The sequence below is a fragment of the Macrobrachium rosenbergii genome, chromosome 41 (genome assembly GCF_040412425.1).
Source record: "Macrobrachium rosenbergii isolate ZJJX-2024 chromosome 41, ASM4041242v1, whole genome shotgun sequence".
Classification (NCBI taxonomy): Eukaryota; Metazoa; Arthropoda; class Malacostraca; order Decapoda; family Palaemonidae; genus Macrobrachium; species Macrobrachium rosenbergii.
In genome coordinates this window covers 40,947,980-40,965,078 of record NC_089781.1, presented here as the reverse complement: position 1 = coordinate 40,965,078, position 17,099 = coordinate 40,947,980, and the positions used below count along the sequence as shown (strand labels likewise).

The 17,099-nt window shown below is 32.9% G+C and overlaps 2 protein-coding genes across 2 annotated transcripts in view; both read right to left on the bottom strand.

The window, feature by feature from the left end:
• The window catches only part of LOC136826476 (techylectin-5A-like), a 16,621-nt gene extending 2,008 nt beyond the window's left edge, over positions 1–14,613 (bottom strand). Inside the window, exon 1 of the mRNA XM_067083679.1 lies at positions 14,478–14,613. The gene's annotated coding sequence lies outside the window, so the exon portion shown is untranslated. The remainder of the gene's footprint in view (positions 1–14,477) is intronic.
• A 667-nt stretch (positions 14,614–15,280) lies between these two features.
• Positions 15,281–15,727, bottom strand: LOC136827116 (uncharacterized). The gene has a single exon (XM_067084876.1). It carries the CDS (start codon positions 15,725–15,727, stop codon positions 15,281–15,283), a length of 447 nt encoding a protein of 148 aa, XP_066940977.1.
• Between the last annotated feature and the right edge of the window lie 1,372 nt (positions 15,728–17,099).

Below are 17,099 nucleotides of genomic sequence, written 5' to 3'. Positions count from 1 at the left end.
CTATGCTTTTCAAAATTAATGATATTCAACGTAATCCTAATGTGACTATAAACGATGTCTTTACCAGACTCTGATTATCACTAGTTAATTATTACGGGTGTTATCAGAACCTGAACATGAAGACAAAGTCCAAGATATTCAGACAAGTCTAATCAGCATCAACCTCAAACCTTTTTAACACTCATATGTCAATTAATTAAAGCAGCTATAAAGTCCTAATATGTCTAGCTTGTTTAGGTGAAATAAAATCCTAAGGTAAATCATCACTTTATAACCCTCCTATAACCAGTGAAATTTATAGGGTCAGGTTCCGAGGTTTCTTTCTTGTCCTTACCTGGCTAAGGACTCAAGAAACTAAAAATGGCAGCAAAAGGGAAAAAACAGACTGTTTGCATGGTATAAGTTACCTGATGGATATTTTAAGTCAGATTAGAAATAGTAACCCAATTTAAATAGTTTAGAAATTTGATTAATCCTTGTGATCGTCTATCAGATAGTCTTATAAATCATATACAAAATATTCAAGCAGCATGGTATAAGTTACCTGATGGATATTTTAAGTCAGATTAGAAATAGTAACCCAATTTAAATAGTTTAGAAATTTGATTAATCCTTGTGATCGTCTATCAGATAGTCTTATAAATCATATACAAAATATTCAAGCAGCATGGTATAAGTTACCTGATGGATATTTTAAGTCAGATTAGAAATAGTAACCCAATTTAAATAGTTTAGAAATTTGATTAATCCTTGTGATCGTCTATCAGATAGTCTTATAAATCATATACAAAATATTCAAGCAGCATGGTATAAGTTACCTGATGGATATTTTAAGTCAGATTAGAAATAGTAAACCAATTTAAATAGTTTAGAAATTTGATTAATCCTTGTGATCGTCTATCAGATAGTCTTATAAATCATATACAAAATATTCAAGCAGCATGGTATAAGTTACCTGATGGATATTTTAAGTCAGATTAGAAATAGTAACCCAATTTAAATAGTTTAGAAATTTGATTAATCCTTGTGATCGTCTATCAGATAGTCTTATAAATCATATACAAAATATTCAAGCAGCATGGTATAAGTTACCTGATGGATATTTTAAGTCAGATTAGAAATAGTAAACCAATTTAAATAGTTTAGAAATTTGATTAATCCTTGTGATCGTCTATCAGATAGTCTTATAAATCATATACAAAATATTCAAGCAGCATGGTATCAGTTACCTGATGGATATTTTTAAGTCAGATTAGAAATAGTAACCAATTTAAATAGTTTAGAAATTTGATTAATCCTTGTGATCGTCTATCAGATAGTCTTATAAATCATATACAAAATATTCAAGCAGCATGGTATAAATTACCTGATGGATATTTTAAGTCAGATTAGAAATAGTAAACCAATTTAAAATAGTTTAGAAATTTGATTAATCCTTGTGATCGTCTATCAGATAGTCTTATAAATCATATACAAAATATTCAAAGCAGCATGGTATCAGTTACCTGATGGATATTTTAAGTCAGATTAGAAATAGTAACCCAATTTAAATAGTTTAGAAATTTGATTAATCCTTTGTGATCGTCTATCAGATAGTCTTATAAATCATATACAAAATATTCAAGCAGCATGGTATAAGTTACCTGATGGATATTTTAAGTCAGATTAGAAATAGTAAACCAATTTAAATAGTTTAGAAATTTGATTAATCCTTGTGATCGTCTATCAGATAGTCTTATAAATCATATACAAAATATTCAAGGAGCATGGTATAAGTTACCTGATGGATATTTTAAGTCAGATTAGAAATAGTAACCAATTTAAATAGTTTAGAAATTTGATTAATCCTTGTGATCGTCTATCAGATAGTCTTATAAATCATATACAAAATATTCAAGCAGCATGGTATAAGTTACCTGATGGATATTTTAAGTCAGATTAGAAATAGTAAACCAATTTAAATAGTTTAGAAATTTGATTAATCCTTGTGATCGTCTATCAGATAGTCTTATAAATCATATACAAAATATTCAAGCAGCATGGTATAAGTTACCTGATGGATATTTTAAGTCAGATTAGAAATAGTAAACCAATTTAAATAGTTTAGAAATTTGATTAATCCTTGTGACCGTCTATCAGATAGTCTTATAAATCATATACAAAATATTCAAGCAGCATGGTATAAGTTACCTGATGGATATTTTAAGTCAGATTAGAAATAGTAAACCAATTTAAATAGTTTAGAAATTTGATTAATCCTTGTGATCGTCTATCAGATAGTCTTATAAATCATATACAAAATATTCAAGCAGCATGGTATAAGTTACCTGATGGATATTTTAAGTCAGATTAGAAATAGTAAGCCAATTTAAATAGTTTAGAAATTTGATTAATCCTTGTGATCGTCTATCAGATAGTCTTAGAAATCATATACAAAATATTCAAGCAGCATGGTATAAGTTACCTGATGGATATTTTAAGTCAGATTAGAAATAGTAAACCAATTTAAATAGTTTAGAAATTTGATTAATCCTTGTGATCGTCTATCAGATAGTCTTATAAATCATATACAAAATATTCAAGCAGCATGGTATCAGTTACCTGATGGATATTTTAAGTCAGATTAGAAATAGTAACTTAATTTAAATAGTTTAGAAATTTGATTAATCCTTGTGATCGTCTATCAGATAGTCTTAGAAATCATATACAAAAAATATTCAAAATATTCAAGCAGCATGGTATAAGTTACCTGATGGATATTTTAAGTCAGATTAGAAATAGTAAACCAATTTAAATAGTTTAGAAATTTGTGATTAATCCTTGTTTGATCGTCTATCAGATAGTCTTATAAATCATATACAAAATATTCAAGCAGCATGGTATCAGTTACCTGATGGATATTATAAGTCCGATTAGAAATAGTAACCCAATTTAAATAGTTTAGAAATTTGATTAATCCTTGTGATCGTCTATCAGATAGTCTTATAAATCATATACAAAATATTCAAGCAGCATGGTATAAGTTACCTGATGGATATTTTAAGTCAGATTAGAAATAGTAAACCAATTTAAATAGTTTAGAAATTTGATTAATCCTTGTGATCGTCTATCAGATAGTCTTATAAATCATATACAAAATATTCAAGCAGCATGGTATAAGTTACCTGATGGATATTTTAAGTCAGATTAGAAATAGTAACCAATTTAAATAGTTTAGAAATTTGATTAATCCTTGTGATCGTCTATCAGATAGTCTTATAAATCATATACAAAATATTCAAGAAATTTGATTAATGGCTTCATCAGATAGTCTTATAAATGACCTGATGTTACCTGATGGATTTTAAGTCAGATTAGAAATAGTAAACCAATTTAAATAGTTTAGAAATTTGATTAATCCTTGTGATCGTCTAAATAGTCTTATAAATCATATACAAAATATTCAAGCATTATAAGTTACCTGATGGATATTTTAAGTCAGATTAGAAATAGTAACCCAATTTAAATAGTTTAGAAATTTGATTAATCCTTGTGATCGTCTATCAGATAGTCTTATAAATCATATACAAAATATTCAAGCAGCATGGTATAAGTTACCTGATGAATATTTTAAGTCAGATTAGAAATAGTAAACCAATTTAAATAGTTTAGAAATTTGATTAATCCTTTGATCGTCTATCAGATAGTCTTATAAATCATATACAAAATATTCAAGCAGCATGGTATAAAGTTACCTGATGGATATTTTAAGTCAGATTAGAAATAGTAAACCAATTTAAATAGTTTAGAAATTTGATTAATCCTTGTGATCGTCTATCAGATAGTCTTATAAATCATATACAAAATATTCAAGCAGCATGGTATAAGTTACCTGATGGATATTTTAAGTCCGATTAGAAATAGTAAACCAATTTAAATAGTTTAGAAATTTGATTAATCCTTGTGATCGTCTATCAGATAGTCTTATAAATCATATACAAAATATTCAAGCAGCATGGTATAAGTTACCTGATGGATATTTTAAGTCAGATTAGAAATAGTAAAACCAATTTAAATAGTTTAGAAATTTGATTAATCCTTGTGATCGTCTATCAGATAGTCTTATAAATCATATACAAAATATTCAAGCAGCATGGTATAAGTTACGTGATCGATATTTTAAGTCAGATTAGAAATAGTAAACCAATTTTAATAGTTTAGAAATTTGATTAATCCTTGTGATCGTCTATCAGATAGTCTTATAAATCATATAAAAATATTCAAGTAGCAAGGTATAGGCAGACAGGTGCCCTAGATTTTAGTAAATACAATGTAAGTATACTCATATACATAAAATAACCATTCAGTTGGAATAATGCCATACACGAGTGGAACTACCCAGTCTACCACAGGGCACAAGCATTGCACAAACTGTCAGGAGATGGAGCACAACATAAGCAAATGCTGGGAAGCAGCTTTGGCTTATGTAAAATCATGCCTAACACGCAGACAAGTAATAACTCTGGCAATACAATATGAAATACTTAAGGTAATTTCTATAATAACAAAAGTTAAATAGCATCAGACAACCAACATTCCATCTGTGTTCTAACTGAGGATACTGAAAGAGTGACTTGATAGACAAATCAATTTTAAAAAGCCACCTAAGTACAGAAGAAGAAAGAATGGGAAGCCTTCACTTACAAAAAGGTTCATGTCATTGCAGGACCACAGTATCATGCCAACAATAAGTATGGAAAAGTCTTCTTTACTAAGCCATTCTCCAGTTTGGTCACACATTAGATGTTGGAGATGCATTATGAATAACTTTTATCAGGAAAACTACTGAGTAACTCCTGAAGCCTTAGTGTTTTCTGAATCACTAAAAAATTTCTTTGCTGAGTCTCGGAGGGGTGACACAAATAATCACTCGACAGAACCACTCGTGAAAGAGCAGCAGTAAAATAGAAGAACTTATAACATCAAAGAACTAAGTATATTGAAAAACTTCGAATATAAAAGAATTGGATATTCTATGAAAATGAAATTCTAATACACAAGTAACGTCTTTTAAACGTAGACGGAGTGATCCTGCTTCAAACTGACTTAGCATAAAAACGAACTGTTATGGGAAACCTCAGTGTACATAACACCCGAGAGAAAACTGCAGGGAGTTTTGCCAGTGAAACGTCAACACGAATACGTAGAGTATTTCCGTAGTTGCCATGCACGTTTATTCTCAAGAAGAAAAGTAATGACTATGTCATCGTGAGGCATATCTTAAGTCCTTCCCAGTTTAAGTTAAAGGAGGGCATTCAAGTGCCTTAAAGGAACGCACAGTGAACTCCAAGAACAATTAAACTAAACGAAGATGTTACTAACTACCACTGGCCGTACTTCTTAGAACACATTTATGCTAAATGTGATATGCAAAATTTTCAACATAGTGTTGATCTCCTCAATTGTTCCATATCATTGGTGTATAGGGATAATAAAACCCATATTTAAGAAAAAAGGATCCCCTGACGACCCAGATAACTATAGGGGTATCACACTACTGAGCTGTGTAGCGTAGCTTTTTACCGCTTGTGTCAATAAAAGGTTGACTGATTATATTGACAGCACTGGTCAACTTGGTGAGGAGCAGGCTGGTTTCAGGGAGGGATATAGTACTCTAGATCGTATTTTTGTATTACATTCACTTGTTAATTTCTATCTCCATCGAAAAAAAGGGAATATACTGTTTGTTCGTTGATTACAGAAAAGCATTTGATTTGGTTGACAGGTCGTCCTTGTGGGGAAAAGTAATCTCACATGGCATTAACGGTAATATTATGGCTGTCATATATAATATGTATAATAATGCAAAATCCTGTGTGAAGCAGAATCACAAAATTTCTAACTTTTTCGAATGTAACATAGGTGTAAGACAAGGTGAGAATCTTTCCCCATTACTTTTTGCCATCTACCTAAATGATTTTGAGTTTTCTCTTAGCAGGGGGTATAATGGGATGGATATGTGTTCAAGGGAAATAAATGAAAATTAAGTAGTCCTGATATAGAAATGTTTTTGCGTATTTATGTTTTACTTTATGCTGATGATACTATTGTAATGGCTGAATCCCCAAAGGAATTACAAAATGCCTTAAACAAAGTAAAAGAATATTGTGATACTTGGAAACTTCAAATTAATGTTTCAAAAACTAAAGTAGTTGTATTTTCTAGAGGAAAAGTTAGAAATGTCCCGAATTTTAAATATGGTGAGGAGAGCATCGAAATTGTAGATGATTATGTTTACCTTGGTACTACGTTTAATTATAATGGTAAAATGGATAAAGCTATTAAGAAACAAGTCATTCAAGCACGTAGAGCATTATTTAGTATGTTAATTAAATGTAAAAACTTGAATTACCCATTGATATCAACTGTGATCTATTCGATGCTCTAGTCGTACCAATTTTGACTTACGGTTGTGAAATATGGGGTTACCACAAACTAGATCATGTTGAAACATTTCACAAGAAGTTCATGAAAAATCAGCTCTGTGTCAACAAGCGAACAGCAAACTGCATGGTATATGGGGATCTTGGCAGATTCAAAATTGAAATATCTGTTTGCAAACGGATGATTGGATTTTGCTGAGAATTGTAAAATCAAAGGCGTCTAAATTGTCAAATGTTTTTATCGTTTTCTTAGAATTCTGTACGAGTCGAATGAGTATAAGTCTAGTTGGATCCATAAAATTAAAACTATCCTTGATTCATGTGGTATGTCAAATATATGGGAACATCCAGAAAATTTCAATCACACGTGGATAATAAATAGCCTAGAAATGAAACTCAATGATATAGAGAGACAACAGTGGCATGCAGAAGTAGAAAGAAATATATTGTGTAGTAATTATAAACTTTTTAAGACTGAATTTGGCCAAGAAAAGTATATTATAAAGTTAGATATACCAGAAAGAATTGCCCTTAGTAAATATAGGTGTGGTACCCACAAACTTCCTGTAGCAACTGAAAGATATTCTGGGCAGGAGAATCAGCACCCTTGCAGACTATGCAACAGCACTGAAGTTGGGGATGAATATCATTATGTTTTAGTTTGTCCTGTGATTAGAGAAATAAGAGAGAGATACCTTAAGCCCTACTATTGTAGAAGACCTACCACTTTTAAATTTAATCTGCTCCTCAATACAAGTAGTGCTAGAGAATTGAAAAGACTTGCAAAGTTTGTTAACCTTATAATGTCTTTAGTTTAGATTTAATACTTCCTAGGATTTTCATTATTCTGGTATTATTTTCAATGTATGTACTTTCCTTTGTCAGAATACCTTTTATGCTTTAAATATGTACTTGCTAAATATATGTGTACATAAATATAGTTGTAATCTATTGGTCTCTTCTTTTTGTAGTTTTTGTGTAAAATATATATATTTGTGTAATTTTGTAATTCTCATACTCCGGAAGGGGTCGATAGAATAAAATTTGCCTTTGCCTTTGCATTTATCAAGTGTGTATTGAAAGTCATTCATAATTTAAAGATAAATTCCTTAAAGAATATCAGTAATGCCAGTATGGTCATTTGTAGTTTTTGGGTAAATTTTATGTCAGAATGTTTAAATACTTTCACTGATTCTAAGAATGGTCTGTTTATCGACAATCTCTGTATAATTCATGAGGTAGTCGCCAATCTGTTGTATTCCATTAGCAGGAACCACCTAAATGATTGATAACAGTAACTGGTTGCTTACGTTGACCAATCTCTATAACTTCCTTGTGTCTTCCTACACATAAATCTTCTTGAATGCACATTGATCTTGGTCACTTTAGGAAAATTTCTTATTGTACCCTTATTGCCTTCAGTGAGTAGTATTACAGGAATAGACTACCAAATGTGACCCTTTAAATCAAACAAGAGTACCCTTTTGGCACCTTGCTGGCCGCGGCCAAGTTACCTCGGGCAGCACGATACTTTTAGCAATTTTTGTATACATCAAGTAATATGACAAACTGCCGTTAAAAATTACTAGTACTTTAAAGATTCATGTGTGCATTGATGAGAGTACTTAAAAATACCAATATGATTTTATTAATGCCTCAAAATGATTTTATAACAAAAAACGCGAAAGCTAGAATGGAAATTTAATCGAAATATTTTGAACGATTTTACCATGATATAATTAGTAGTGTACCAGACTGAAAACACTACTCCTCTCACTTTGCTTTATGTGAGGTCAGTGAATATTATTTCCAATATATCTGAGATAACAACATTACAGAAATCGAAGTTTTGTAAAATCATGGAAGATCAGGATGGCCGGGATTCTGATCGCAGACTGGGGTCACGTAGTTAAATAGATTCCTTTCTCGCACTCACAAATCTTATGCAGCAAACGTATTGTGAATTCATAGACCTTTTATTCATTGCAGGGAGTTTTCACACTGCATTTTAGCGGTAACTGGTAACCTATGAATGCAGTGTGTACGCAATGAATTATGTACCATGAGAAAAATGAAAAAGAAGTCCTATATAGAGATATATATTTAATGTCTTTAATTTTTCAAGCTTTTTATTTCTTTTTAATTTGTTATATCAAAAGCACTTATCTGAGAGAGAGAGAGAGAGAGAGAGAGAGAGAGAGAGAGAGAGAGAGAGAGAGAGAGAGAGAGAGATTGCGCCCCATTTATCCCACATGTGGGTACTGAAAAAGGTTAAGGCTACATATACCTTCCCATATCCCTTCCCATTTTGTTCGCGTGTACGGATGGCAACAAGTAGGGGAAAGGCTGTCGTTGTATGCTAAGTTATTATACACTGAAAAATCACTTTTAATGTCTCAGCCTAACACGTCTGTCAAGAACGCAGAGGCTTTTACATAATAATGAATAAATAAAAAATCGTGTTCGGAGTGACAAAATTACTTAAATGTCATTTAAAAGCCATGATTTTGGAAGTGGCTTCTTAGTAATCATTTATAAACTAATGTAACAGAAGGACTGTTGTTGCAGTCTTTCTTTTATTTAATTTTTGGCAATTTTTCCTGTTATTGTCCCCCCAAATTTACGAATATGGCAGTATTGCAAGCAAATGTCCATATATTGCAATTTTACAGGCATATTCATCAGTTATTTCGTAATATACTGCATTTTATCCAGTTGAAAGGACCGAGAATTAAGTTGTAGTGGGTGATATACATGCTATTACATTCATCACCAGTAATCTGAATATAATCTAGGGCATCGAAATGTACGAACCGGTTCCTCTGGAATACAAGATGAATTCCTTGTGTGTGTGTGTGAGTGTTTTTTTTAATGCTGAAGCGCAAAGGGGGCCATCAGTAATCTAATATTGTGAGCAGAAGGGCAGACTGAGGAGTTTGCTCTTACACCAAAAGTAGACTTGGTATTCTGACCACATTCATAACGAAAAATATCCCAGACAACCAAGAAACAAGACAAACGTTTCAGTATTGCAAAACATTCCCCCCCTCCCATTCACCTAACTCTTAATGTTATGATGCCAATTACTCATAAAAAAAATTAGATCTTCTCTACCTTTTCAGCAGAAAACAGCTTTGGTAATGAAACTGAGTATGAAATGAAAAGTTGTTGTAATATTATTAATAAACTAAATTCAGAAAGTACAACACTATTGTTTACAGTGATGACCAGATATTATACAATTTGTAAAAAAATTGCTCTGCACACAGACAGATTGAGACAATAACTGTACTTTTCTTGTTTTGAAATAATATGATTACAGCCCAGATTTCTTGACATTTTTAAACTGTTCATGATCTTTTTTTGCTTTATGAGTTAGATTCGAAAATCCACGATTGTTTTAATCCGGATATTCTGCCTGCTGTATATGAATTGACGTATGTATCTGTGTGTACATATATATATATATATATATATATATATATATATATATATATATATATATATATATATATATATATGTTTATATATATATATATATATATATATATATATATATATATATATATATATATATATATATATATATATATATATATATATATATATATATATATATATATATATGTGTATGTGTGTATGTGAATGTATATTTTTCTGTAATATCAAAGTGTAAATGTCTTTTTTTTCTGTAATATCAAAGGCCCATAAAACACTATTTGAACGTTGCAACCATATATTTCGAGCACTTCCTTCTGTGCCCCTGTTCACTGGTAAAATATGGACAAATGAAATGTTACAGGAGTTTATACACAAAGCATATGTAGGTGTGGCATTAAGTCTCCGATGGTATGCAGGTGGCCGTTTCTCAAGAAGAAGTGAAAATAAACAATTCCCTAGTGGTTTTTGGCCTGTTTTGCGATTCGTCTGGTGGTCGTGTTTCCTGGACCACCTGTTTGAGAAGACGTTTAATGATTAAACTGTCGATTTCATCTGCTTTCCAATGTCTTCCTGACAGGTTCATATTGTTTGTTTGAATGATGATGGCAGATTCCAGCATCTTTCTTTTGTACGGACAGCTACTTTTGAAAACCAGCTCCGCCCAGCTCCAATTTATAGAATGGCCTCTATCCCTGATGTGTAGGAAAATCCTTGAACTCTCCGAGGCATACTGTACTGACCTTTTGTGCTCTGTTAATCTTTGCGAGAGGGACCTGCCCGTCTCTCCCACCTAACTCTCATTGCAATTGCTGCACGGAATCTTGTAAACTCCGGCTTCTTCCCCTTTTTTATTTAAGTATACGTTAATGAGCGAGCTCCCAATGGGTTTGGGATAATGGTAGATAAAAGGATTGTTGGACCTGAGTTGTTCTGTGGCTTTTTGGATGTTTTCGTCGTACGGAAGCTTTATTTTGTTGTTAAAATCTATTTGTCTGTTGTGAGTGGGACCTTTGTAGCATATTTTATTTGCTTTGTTAATAGCCTTCTCGATAATGTGTGGTGGGTAGAGCAGTTGCGTTAGGTGTTGGCGGAACGTGTTGAATTTTTTATCTAGGTACCCATTTAAACATATTCTAAGCCCCCTGAGGAATAAGTTGCACCCTACCATGATCTTTACGGAGACATCGTGGTAGCTTAATAAATAAATATAGGAAACAGCGAAAGTGGGTTTCCTATTTACTATGAAGGCATATCTGTTCTCTTCTCTTAAGATCAGTACATCTAGGAATGGCAATTTTCCTTCCTTTTCCCATCGTGTTTTGAATTTTATGGTCGGAACTAGCGAATTTAGTCTATTAAAAAATTCATTAAAGTCTCCCCAGCTATTGTCCCAGAAAGTATAAAATATCATCTACTATCTAAGCCAGATCATATTGCGGGGTTTGACAGACAATAAAAATTTCTTTATCGAATTATTACATGTACAAGTTTGCTAGAAGGGGTGATAGGGGACTTCCAAGGCTACAGCCAAATTTTTTGTTTGTAAAAATTACCATTGAAAGAAAATACGTTGTTAGTTACACAGAGGTTGATAAGTTTGAAAGTTTTACCCATGCCAAGAGGAATATGGTCTTCATATGGTTGTAACTTGCTCTCTCAAAAAGACAACACGTCGGCGATCGGGACTTTAGTAAATAATGACTCGACGTCTAGGCTGAGCAATATGATGTTATTTGAGGGGATGTTTAAACTATTAAATTTTTGTACAAAATCCTCTGCATGTTTGATGTGGGAGGATGAGAAAGGTCCTAGAAAGGTGATAACAGGTCTGCGAGCCATTTTCATAATTTACACATGAAAGAGCCCCTGCTAGATATTATGGGGCGTAAAGGAATCCCATCTTTATGTGTTTTCGGGAGGCCGTAAAATATGGAAGACAGGGGTTGATTATCTTGAATGTCTCTAGTAGTTCTATTTCCTTCTTAGTACCCCCTATGCTTCTGACTGATTTGTTAAATTGGGCAGCAATATTCGTTGTAGGATCTTTCGTTAATATATATATTACACGGTCAACATGGCAGAGGTGGGTGGATATCGTCTCCAAACACAAACACCTGAGTTCGACGGGTGATTTGTATATGGGAGCCGATATCCACTTATTTAGATAATCTTAACCTCTCTTGTGGCCGCGCGGGTTAATGCGTCCCTGTAGTCCTGAGTTCCTGTCCTTCGCTGGTTCGACCCCAAGGGACGGCGTACTTATTATCAACTAAAAAATTCCCCTTCGGTAACATATATGAAAATATATTACTTCCGAGGTAGAGCGAATTGGATATTAAAGGACGTTTGTAGCTTAATGTTTGTATATGAATCATTTGAATAAAACTTCATATATATATATATATATATATATATATATATATATATATATATATATATATATATATGTACATGTATGTATATATATGTATGTATATGTATATGTAAATATATATATATATATACATGTATATATATATATATATATATATATATATATATATATATATATATATATATATATATATATATATATATATATATATATATATATATATATATATATATATATATATATAGCTATTTGCTCAAAATTTTATTATTTAAAATTATATATATATATATATATATATATATATATATATATATATATATATATATATATATATATATATATATATATATATATATATATATATATATATATATATATATATGTATATATATATATATATAGCTATTTGCTCATTTTACACATGACAATTTTATTCTTTCGAATGTTATATTACCAAACAAGATCGTAACTTTATTTATCCCCTTCCTCTCAAAAGCCTCGAACTAAACTCCTTTCTTGCAACCCTATGACTCTCTTTCTCCCCTAATGACAAAACGCTGTCGCAATACCCTAATCCGTCTTTTCATCAAAGCAAACCATTTTCTACATTTTTGCCATATCACATTCCTTGCCAGTAAGCATTTTTTTTTTTATGAAGATTTACATCTCAGCAATTTCGCATTTTTTGTCCACATTCGGCATCTGCACTTCATTTAATTATATGAATGTGGTTTAGTAATCACTTCAGAGCTCCAATGACACTCCACTTGCAAATAGAGTTCACTGCAGAGCTCCTCTTAGCTTCCCCTACTTTGTTATTTACCTTTTCTTCCATCCCACCATGTCCTTTCCATTCACTTCTACCTGATTTTAAAAGTTAATGACTTCCATGCATTCACTATGATGGCTCTCTAGAGTTGATTGTTCCTACTGGCCTTCATTTGAGTTTGCATTGCCCCTATCATTGTTCACTGTCGACTGTCTTTACTAAGAGACACTTTAAAACTTTCACCAATCTCAGCACTCTCAGTCACTGCCCATGAAATTCTCAGCCACGGCCCATGGAACTTTCAGCCACGGCCCGGTGGTGACCTGTGTTGTTGGCACCTATAGCGGTGCCATACGCACGATCACGGCTAATTTTAACCTTAAAATAAAAACTATTGAGGCTAGAGGGCTGCAGTTTGGTATGTTTGATTTACAGAAAGCTAAAAACTGCGGGAACATAACTCAATCTCGTCTAAATGCCGCTTTTATACTAAATTATTATTACTGTAGTAACTGCTACATATTCTAACACGATTTGCCTTAGTCAAAAAGACCTCTGAAAAATTACTCTAATTTTCCCCAGTCAGTCATTCTATTGTCTGCTTTACACAGGCCTTCCTATGTACATTAAGTAATTTTATGTTCTTACGCATGCCTTCGTCGTCTTATAGAAATGAACAATTATTAAACTAACGATTCTGTGGTTTTAGGAGAAGTTCCTCAACCAACTATGTTTTACCTACCCTGATCACCTGGTAATCAGAACAAAATTACCATATTACAGCATCTCTTTATTAACCTCATCCATTAGACATTCTTAAATTTGCAACAAGACTTTATTCTTTCATCATTCAGATCCATCCATATATTTAATAAGTTTTCTAAAACGTTCATTGAATCAGGAATGAAGAAATAGTAAAAAATATTACATTAATAACAGTTTATTATTATTATTATTATTATTATTATTATTATTATTATTATTATTATTATTATTATTATTATTATTATTATTATTATTATTAAAAATGTACAAACATTAATATGGAACGAGCTTGAAAAGGCACTGACTCGCACCGTCAGCATCAATGGGATTGTGTTTCTATGTAAAAAAAACTGTACTAATTGAAGGAAAATGATAGTTGATTAACTAACAGTTATCAGTCAACGGGTAAATATAAACTCCCGCAAATAGCAATACAAGTAAGAGAAAACTAAGACACAGGTAAATAGCTCTCTGGAGGACTTTTTGTCATCGTTCTAGACACACTAAGCTTATCTCATATGAAATGCTTTAGAACTGTTATGAAAAGGGAAGGCTGAGTTGAAGGTAACACCGTGTTGTCAAATATTCAGTTGATAATTGAAGATTTATCGAAAATATTTAAGGGCCATTATGTCTGAGCGTTTAGAGGAATATCAAACTGTTATTAGAATTAGAATGTAAGATAATAAGTGAAATGTATACTTACTTCTAGAGTTGATTGAACTTCAGATTATCAACACCAACACTCTAGATTCTTGAAGTCCAGAACCTCAGCCGGTGACCGAATCATACTGGCGGGCTGTGCCTCTAAAACATCGTTTTATACCCTGAGTTGTTTGTTTCCCTTTCATGGATTTTCTTATGGCTCATGTACCCATCACCCCTGTTCTTTACTTAAAGTGATGACTGATGCTGCTCCAATGAAAGGCTTCCCTGTTTAACATGGCATCTAAACAATTCAGCCAGCTTTCTTATTAACATCATATCGTGCGATTTTTTTTTTTTTTTTTGTTTACCGTCTGCGGTTCTCTAAGATATTGAAATCTAGAATAAACAGCGCTGCTAAGAAGACCATTCGAAAAAGACAACACTGAGAAAGCATATTTTTTTTATGTAATAAACAACCTGATGACGATGTTTTGATACATCCCCTTGGAATCATTCAATCATTACTATCTTTTTTTCATCATATGAATACTGTTGCGAGAAATTTCGGTTGTTTGATTTAGTGTTTTCCTACCTAACTGTTACTGCTAAGATGTTATATACATAATTTTATGGTGTTCGTTGCTTTAGTTTCCATATCATCAGATGTGATAATAATAATAATAATAATAAAAATCATAATAGGTCTTATTAAAAAGGATATCTGTATTATGCGAATTTATCTTATATAGTGTCTTTTCTATCTTCCTTATGATTCGCTTTTCAGGCTCAGCGATGTTAGTCAGTAACTGGCCGATATTCATGTTGGAAAAGGATAGTGTGCGGAATATGGGAAGTCTTTTATTAAAATATCCAATCAGACTTCCGATGGTAGTCCTCAGTGTTTATGAGGACGAAAGCGGCGGTCTTGTCGGCCCTACGAACAGTGATGTCTTCTCTCTCCCTCAACTGCTTGGCCGCCTCCCTCAGGCGCCGGTCGATGATGTTACTCTTGTAGTTGCCCCTGTCGGTAAGGGCCTCAGCCAACAGGAGGGGTTGAAGGGCGTCCGTCGTACGGAGGTTGCTAAGGTTCTCTTGTCTTCGGATATTATCCATGAGATATTCGATCTCAAGGCACTTGTCCAGGGACCTCGGCCGGGTGATGTAGTGGGAGTTAAGTCCCATTTTCAGGATTTCGTCTTCTTCGGGAGTCGGAGTATATGATGTGAGATTTATATATCCCTCTTTCTCTTGCAGGAGGCGTAGCTTGCCCCCGTTGAGGGCGATCAGTTTCTTGGTGATGGTCCTCATCTTTTTCTCCGCATCTTTCTTTTCCAAGCGACGTAGGCACTCGATGATGTCACTGCAGTGCCCTCGCCCTTGGAGGGTGTTACTCGACTCGCTGTTTCACCCTCTTCTGAGGCACCTTGGCAACCTCCGTACGACGGACGCCCTTCAACCCCTCCTGTTGGCTGAGGCCCTTACCGACCGGGGCGACTACAAGAGTAACATCATCGACCGGCGCCTGAGGGAGAGCCGTGGCAAGTGTTTCAGATAACCTACTCATCTCCATCCATTGATGACGTTGCTTAGATAGAAATCAAGTGAAGTTTTCATCTTAATGTGAAACCAAACCACAACACAGATTCTTAGTTAGCCGTTGTACATTTTCCAGGATATTGCTCTGATATTAACGGGATTATTCCATTTGTAAGAATATGTATGAATTGAACATGTGTTGTTAAACATGATATTATTTCTTTTCCTCTAATACTACTTTTTGTCGTCGACTATCTTGGTGGAAGGGGCTACATTTCAATAGGCAAAACTATTTAGTCACTCAGTCATCAGAGAAGATATGGTACCTTTACAGAACATTAATAAGTCGTTCTCCGTCGATTTATTATTATTATTATTATTATTATTATTATTATTATTATTATTATTATTATTATTATTACGGATGAAAAAATTTGATTTTTTTATGGACTGGCTAAAAAATGTATGTTCACTTAAGAACACTATTTTCATTATAAAAAAAAGCTTGATATGCTGATTTTTTTTTTCAAAAACCTCTTGAACTATGCAGAGTAGGCTACGGTTACTCATTTTCGGGTCGAGAGACAGAGTCAGTATAAGATCTCAGCCTGACTTTTATAATCAAGATTTGAAGAATAAGAGGGAAGAGGGTAAAATTTAATATTTCTATGACAACGAAAATATATGACTGATAATAATAATTACAAAGACGTCCAGAGACTGAAAACCTCCGCCAAGGCTGAATAATCCACCCTTCTTCTAAACACTAACATTTCGATCTGTCTCAAAACGTAATCACATGTTGCCAGTAACCAGATCCACCTTGGCTAAAATTCTCGTAAAAATTCCCACATGCCTTTCGCTACCACAATATTCCATCATCGCTGTGGGCTTTGCTACTGGAGTAACACAATACGAGGAAGTTTTACTCACAAAATGTAATTTGTTTGGGATCCAGATTAAATTTTGATATGAAAATTCAATAAAGCCATGATGGTTTTGATTTCTCAAACAGCAGATTTTTTTTTTTTTTGGTGAGTTCATAATTTTCACTAATTCTCAAGAGAACAATTACCTTTATAAATGAGTTCGGAATCCATGTTTGTTCTCCGTATAGCTATAAGAATCTAAAGATTTCGTTTAC